A 6,516-nucleotide genomic window follows, 5' to 3' on the forward strand; every position below is an offset into this window, starting at 1 on the left:
CCCCCTTTGCATGTCCCCCCTTACCCCCCCGGAGCTTCAGCCATGCAGACCCGCATTGTATGTAACCCCCCCCTACGTGACAATGGGGGGCGGTTGTGTTTTCTTTCTTTCTCGCTGATTGGACGATTGTTGTTATTCTGGGCTGGGGGGGTTTTTTGCCCCCCCCCCCCCCCCCCCCGCTCCTCCCCCCCCCCCCGCGATCCGCCCCTATGCAAAAAATAATAATAATAATAATAAAAAATTTAAAAAAAAATATTAAAAAAGGAGGAAAAAAAAAAAAAAAAAAAAAGGAGAGGAAAAAAAAAAAGGCGAAAATAAAGAAATAAAAAGAAACGACCCGAAAAAAGACGGAAGGAAAAAAAAAAACAACAAAAAAAACAAAAAAAAACAGCAAAGAAAAAAAGAAAAAGACAAAAAAAAAAAACCAAATACAACCAAACTGTATAAAAATTAAACGAGCTCCGCTTCAATTCCACGCCGCGTCCGTGTCTCATTCGGGGGGGGGTCGGGGTGGGGTGGGTGGGCAGTTGGGGGGGGTGCAGTGATGGGGGAGCGCAGCGCGTTGCCGGCCCGACCCGCTCCGGGTTCTGCAGCGCTGCGCAACACGCGGCCCGGAGCGGCCCGACCGTCCCACGCGTGTCACAGCGCCGTGGCTTTGCTCTTGTCCCGCTCGTCGTCGCTGTCCTTCTCGGCCGCCGCGTTGCTGTAGGCTGCTGCGCGCTCCATGCTGCGGGGACGGCGCCGTCAGAGCGGGGCTCCCACGCGGGACAGCCGTGGGTGTGAGCCCTTAGGGTTCTCCATAGGGGAAAATGGGACGGCGCTGCGGTTGGCGCCGCGGTACCTGTGGGTCGATCGGCGCTCCGAGCCGTCCTCGTGTTCTCTGCGTGGGGACATCGCGCGTCAGCGGCGCTCGGGGACGACCCCCGACCCCCCCCTCACCCACGGACCCACCTGCGTGTCCGCAGCCGCAAAAGCCGCCCCACGAGCAGCAGCACAAACACCACGAACAGGAAAACCACCACCGCCGTCAGCGCGATCAGCCACGGCTGCAGCTGCTGGGAGCCCACGGCTGGGGAACACGAGTGGGGATGGGGACATGGATGGGGACATGGATGGGGACATGGATGGGGACATGGATGGGGACATGGATGGGGACAGGAGGGAAGAGGGACAGACATGGGGTGGGGGCAGGTGGGCGGGATTGGGATGTCAGTTGGGACGGCAATGGGAACGGGGTGGAGGTAAGGGACAGCAATGGGGATGGGGTCAGAGGTGGGAACGGGGGTGAGGCCAAGGGCAGCAATGGGGACGTGGATGGGGGTGGGGACAGCGGTGACGGCGCCAGGGGACCCCCGTCCTGCAGGGAGCTGAGTGTGCCCAGCTCAGTGCTGGGGGGCGCTGGGGGCAGTGGGGGCAGTGGGGTGCCGACCCCCCTCAGCACCAACCACCCACCCCATGGGAGCACAACCCCCCCCAGTCCCGTCACCCCGACCCCATGGCGTTGCTGTGGGGCTGGCAGTGCTGCACTCACTCTGTCCCTGGGCGGTGGCACTGAGGGCCGCCAGCAGCAGCAGCGCCCGGAGCTGTGGGACGCGCAGCATCGTGGCACTGATTCCTGCTCTGCACTGCGCCCCACAGCAGGACAAGGGGCAGCTTTTATGGGGCTCAGCAGGGCGAGTGCCACCCAGAGCCACCAACACCATGGCAACGCCGGTCCCTTAACCCTTGGGTGGTGGCACCGCTGCTCTGCCACGACACTGGCACCAATGGGAGCAATGGGAGCAATGGGAGCAATGGGAGCAATGGGAGCAATGGGAGCCCAGGAGGGGTGGATGGAGGGGTGGGTGGATGGGGGGGATGTGGGGAAGGGTGGGGAGATGGGTGGGTGGGCAGATGGGTGGGCAGTGAGGTGGGTGGATGGGAGGAAGGAGGGATGGAAGGATGGGAGGGAGGAAAGGAAGGGAGGGAGGGAGGTCACATGGATGGACGGACAGATGAAGGTGGGGATGGATGGATGGAGGGGTGAAGACATGGAAGAGTGCTGGATGGACAGATGGACAGATATGGGCAGATATGGACAGATATGGGCAGATATGGGCAGATATGGACAGATAGATATGGGCAGATATGGACAGGAGATGGGTGGGAGGATGGACAGGTGGGTGCATGGATGGCTGGATGGATGTGGGGCCCACCCAGCCCTGTGCCAGCTCTCCCCGTCTCCCCATCACGTGCCCAAGCGGTGCCGGTGCTACACCCAGGAGCTATCAGGGCTCTTATCAGCAAGGCCTTATCACAGGCAGCTGCGCTTTGCCCCCCTGCTTCCCTCAGAGGCTGTTGAGGTTCGGGGCGGTTGGTGGCACCCCTGGGTGATGCGTGGGCTGTGCAGGTGAGAAGTGCCCACGGGGTGAGATGGAGCCACCAAAGGAGCCCCCACCAAACCCATCCTGGGGGCAGCCATGTTACATCCCCATGGGCACCCACACCTGGGGGCGCATCGGGGTCCATGTATCTGAGCCCCCATCCCAGCCCACGTGTCCATCCGCACGTCCCTGTGTCTGCCCCGTGGATTCCCGTGCGAAGGTCGCGGTCCCCAAGGGCACAGCGGGGATTTATTGGGGTGCGGCGCGATAGCAGCCCTGCCACACACAGCTGGGGATGGAGGCAGCAGGAGGCAGCAGGAGGCTCAGCCCCCTCCTAGAAAAGCCATTTCTTGTGGGGATCCACGAAGGAGATGGAGCTGCGCGGGGCGGTGGAGAGCAGCGGCGATGGGGCCTCCATGCCCGGCAGCGGCCCGGAGCCTTCGCCCTGAGCCCCCTCCTCCAGCTCGGCTGAGCTCCCCTCACCCATCACTGCCTTCTCCTCCTCCGCTTTGGGGCCGAACGCCCAATCTGTGGGGGCAGAGCTGTGTCAGCTGTGTGACCCCCCCCACCACCACCCCATGCAGGTGGGTCCCCAAGACAAAGTGCTGCGCCCAGACTGTGCACAGAGAGCCTCATCCTGCTCCCACCTGGGGGCAGAAAGCTGCCCTTTGGGCCACCCTATTCCCACCGCCCCACTTCCCAGATGGGCTCGGGGACCCCCACCTGCCCCCCCCCCCCCCCACTGCTCACCAGCAAAGTCGTGCACCAGGTCCTTGATGAGGTGCCCCACGATGGCGTAGGCCACCACCAGCACCAGGGAGACGGCCATCAGCAGGTAGAGCACGGAGCGGGGCAGGCGGATGCTGTCCAGGGCGGGGGGTTTGTACTCCACGTACAGCACCCCGTCCTCCTCGGGGGGGGACTGCAGCAGGTGTCGCGGCAGCGGGACCCCCGGGACGGCCATCGTGGGCTGTCACCGCGTGGGGGGACACGGGGGACAAGCGGCATCAGGGTCCTCGCGCCCCCACCGTCCCCGCACTGGGAGCTGGATGGCACTGAGGGCAGAGTGGGAAGGAGCTTAGCGCCGTAATCCGGGCACGGCGGGGGGTTGGGGGGGAGCTGAGCACAGGGGGGCAGACAGAGAGGAGATATCCCGGGATCCCCCAGACCCACACGTGGGGCAGCGCTGCAGGGGATGGGCATCCCTGTACAAGTGGGGAATGGGTTGCAGAGAATCCCCATACAGGAGGGCTGGGCTGGGCCGGTTCCCCTCCCTCAGCTGCCTAAATCCGCACATTCTGGCCCCGAATGCTCGGAGCAGATGGTGTGAAACGCTGCAGAGCTGCTCAGAGCGGAGCAGGGCCGGGGGGGCACAAAGCAGCCCCAGAACCTTTGGAACGACCCCAACCCCTTCCCCCCCTGCAGGGCCGGAGGTGCAGAGCTCAGCGCCTCCTCCACAGCCCACGGCAGAACCCAGCCACAAAAATGCCTGATTGGTTCCAACTCGGACTTAAAAAGCGTTTGAAGGAGCTGAGGGTTGGTTTTATTTTGGGTGGTTTTTTTCGTTCGCAGCAGCAGGAATGAGGAGGAGAGGCAAAAAAATCGGGCACGGCTCCTGCTGGCAGAGCACAACAAAGGGGGGGGTTGGATCGGTGCGATAACCAGCAGCAAACGTGGTGCTCATCAGAGCTCAGCACCACACTGTGTGTGCTCATAAGGAGCCCAGCGCCCGGCTCTGTCTGTGTCCCACATCCCTGCCCCATCCCCTGCAGCAGCACCCAAAGCCCAAAGTGCTGGAGGCAAAGTGGGAAGCTCTATGATGGCCCACGTCGGGTGACCCCAAGTTACGTCGCCACAAAGACCCCCCCACAGGGTTCTGGGCTGGAGCAATGTGGGACAGCACGGGGCCCCCACAGCAGCAGCTTTACGGGCTAAGAGGATCGAGCTGAGTGAGTCACACAGACTTTGGTCAAGGGGAAAGCACCGTCAGCAGGACGCAGAGCCGCTGCAGCACAGTGGGGACAGCTCAGCCACGGGGCTGTGGGGCCATTACTCACCCATGGGGCTGTGTCCCCCCTGTGGATGCAGGACCAGGGAACCCCAGCCGTGGATGAGCCCCTCCAGCCACGCAGCTGCTGAACGGCGGCTCGGCTCGCACCCAACGCCGCCGCTTTATTTCCTCCTGGCCCCACACGTGCCTCACGATCTGGGTGCTGGGAGCTGGCAGCAGCTGGCAGAGGCAGCTCTCCAGCTCTGGTTAAACACAGGGGAAGTCTGGGCAGGCTCTGCCTCACCCTGCAAGCCTCCATCGCCCCGTTCCCTACAGAAAGAAAAACCGCGGCCAAATCTCCCGAGCTGAGCCATGAAACAAACCCCATCCCAGGGCAAAGGCTGCTGTGAGCAGAGCCAGCCTGTCCCGACAGGAGAGGCCAAACCCACAGGGATCCTCCAGCAGCTGCAGAGATGAAGCCGGCTCCATCCCAGCACCGAGGGCGATTTCGAGGCATCTCACAGCTCCAACCCAGCAGAGCCGCTGCCCGGAGCCAACCCCGACCCCTCCAGCAGAGTTCAGGTGGGGGAAGCGAAGCCCGCTCGCTCCGAGGCACCGCGATGGGCTCCGACACGCAGCACCAGCCCACCCACCCCAAGCCCGGAGCCAGGCTGCAGGCGGGGAACGGCGCAGATCCAGGAAATGGGAGCAAGTAGCAGCTCAGCCTGGATTTGGATGCAGAAGGCGGCTGTATTTGTGCCAGAGAGCAAACCCAGTTCCGCCTCCACCACGGATCCGCGCCGACAGAGCGAACAGGGGAAGGAGGCAGCAGCACAGCTGGGCTCAGGCCTGCAGCCTGCACAGCCCGTCAGCATACTGGAACTGGGGGCTGTTCTCGTACTCGTACATGTCCAGAGCCACCTCGCAGCTCTCCCGCACCACCCGCTCCTCGTCCTGGGCGAAGGCGCGCAGGGTGTCCAGGCAGGAGGGCCGTGCGATGGAGCCCAGCGCCTCGGCGCACTCGTGCCGCACCATGGGGTTCTCAGCTCGGCTGCTCAGCGCCGCAGTCAGCTGTGGGACGCAGGCTTCGTCCTGCATCTGGCCCAGCACGTAACCGATCTCGTGGCGGAAGAGAGCGCTGCCAGCACGGAGCCCTGAGGGAGGAGGTGGGAGTGAGTGCCCCAAATGGGAGCTGAGCCCCGGATCCAAACGCTGTGGGGCTGCAGAAGGTAACCAGCGGGGTTACAGGCCATGCTCTGCCCCTCTTCCTTTCAGGACATATGCACGCCCTTCTCCAGACTAACTTCCAAAGCTCAGAGTGAGGCGGGATGGCCTCAGCCCCTTCAGGATGGGGAAGCAGTACCAGGAAGCACCAGCACAGCCTGGCAAACCCCGCAGTGAGGGGAGGGGGCCGTGAGACACCAGAGAGCACCGAGTGCTTTATGAGCAGGGGGGCAGCTCAAGAAACAGCAGTGCAAGCAGCCACGCAGCTCTGGATCTGGGAAACCCCATCATGGCTTAACCCACACAGAGCCACAGCGAGCAGGCAGCCGCAGGTCAGCCCTTACCATCAGCCAGTGCCAGCACAGCATCGCGGCCTCCCAGGTTCCGCAGGGCAAACATGGCCCGGTAGCGATCAAACAGCGGGAGCGACTCATCCAGGAGCATTGAGCGCAGCGTGCCCACGTCCGTCTCCTCGGCAGGGGGTGCAGGATCCACCGAGCAGTAGGGGCTGCTGCCCGGCTCCTCCCCGTGCTCCTGCAGCCACTCCAGCCTCCTGACAGCCAGCTGGCACGTCTCCGCCACCTGTGGGGACGGGACACACTGCCACCCTCCCGTGCCAGCAGCGCCGACCCCACACATCGGCACTGCCGCCCTGACGGCCTCACCTCCACCACGGGATCCTCCGAGTAGCGCCTCAGGACGTCCAGCACCTCGGGATCCCCAATGGCACCCAAGGCCTCACCTGAGGAGAGACGTCAGCGGGTGGGGGGGTGTCTCAGCATGTCCGCCCTCCCCCACACTGACCGTGTGAGAACCCCAACCCAAGTCATGGGATCCTAAAATGGCCTGGGGTGAGAAGGACCCCAACGCTGAGCCCAGTGGGATGGTAACCTCCTGCTGCTGCTGGCATGTTACTGCTGACACAACCGGGACGCCGTC

General features: G+C 63.5%; 2 protein-coding genes across 3 annotated transcripts in view; both read right to left on the bottom strand.

Annotated features, from left to right (window-relative positions):
* Nucleotides 1–611: 611 nt before the first annotated feature.
* Nucleotides 612–1,703, bottom strand: SMIM24 (small integral membrane protein 24). Its single transcript, XM_072357359.1, has 4 exons — nt 1,532–1,703; nt 952–1,069; nt 842–880; nt 612–727 (listed from the first exon to the last, which is right to left on the bottom strand). The coding sequence occupies exons 1-4, from the start codon at nt 1,701–1,703 to the stop codon at nt 640–642; spliced, it is 417 nt and encodes a 138-aa protein (XP_072213460.1). The 3' UTR covers nt 612–639.
* Nucleotides 1,704–5,083: 3,380 nt separating this feature from the next.
* DOHH (deoxyhypusine hydroxylase) overlaps nt 5,084–6,516 on the bottom strand; it is a 39,236-nt gene continuing 37,803 nt past the window's right edge. For both annotated transcript variants that reach the window (XM_072357351.1, XM_072357352.1), the window contains exons 3-5: nt 6,243–6,319; nt 5,922–6,159; nt 5,084–5,507 (exon numbers count right to left, since the gene is read on the bottom strand). In XM_072357351.1, coding sequence (XP_072213452.1) covers nt 5,197–5,507; nt 5,922–6,159; nt 6,243–6,319 — 626 coding nt within the window. In that variant the 3' untranslated portion in view covers nt 5,084–5,196. The remainder of the gene's footprint in view (nt 5,508–5,921; nt 6,160–6,242; nt 6,320–6,516) is intronic.

Source organism: Excalfactoria chinensis, chromosome 26 (assembly GCF_039878825.1).
Source record: "Excalfactoria chinensis isolate bCotChi1 chromosome 26, bCotChi1.hap2, whole genome shotgun sequence".
Classification (NCBI taxonomy): Eukaryota; Metazoa; Chordata; class Aves; order Galliformes; family Phasianidae; genus Excalfactoria; species Excalfactoria chinensis.

Excerpts from the sequence above, each read along its gene's own strand:
- SMIM24 (XM_072357359.1), bottom strand. The coding sequence starts at position 1,703 with ATGGTGTTGGTGGCTCTGGGTGGCACTCGCCCTGCTGAGCCCCATAAA. Across the intron at positions 1,070-1,531 it reads TGCCACCGCCCAGGGACAGA|CCGTGGGCTCCCAGCAGCTG; the intron begins GTGAGTGCAGCA and ends CGTGTTCCCCAG. Across the intron at positions 881-951 it reads TTGCGGCTGCGGACACGCAG|AGAACACGAGGACGGCTCGG; the intron begins GTGGGTCCGTGG and ends GTCCCCACGCAG.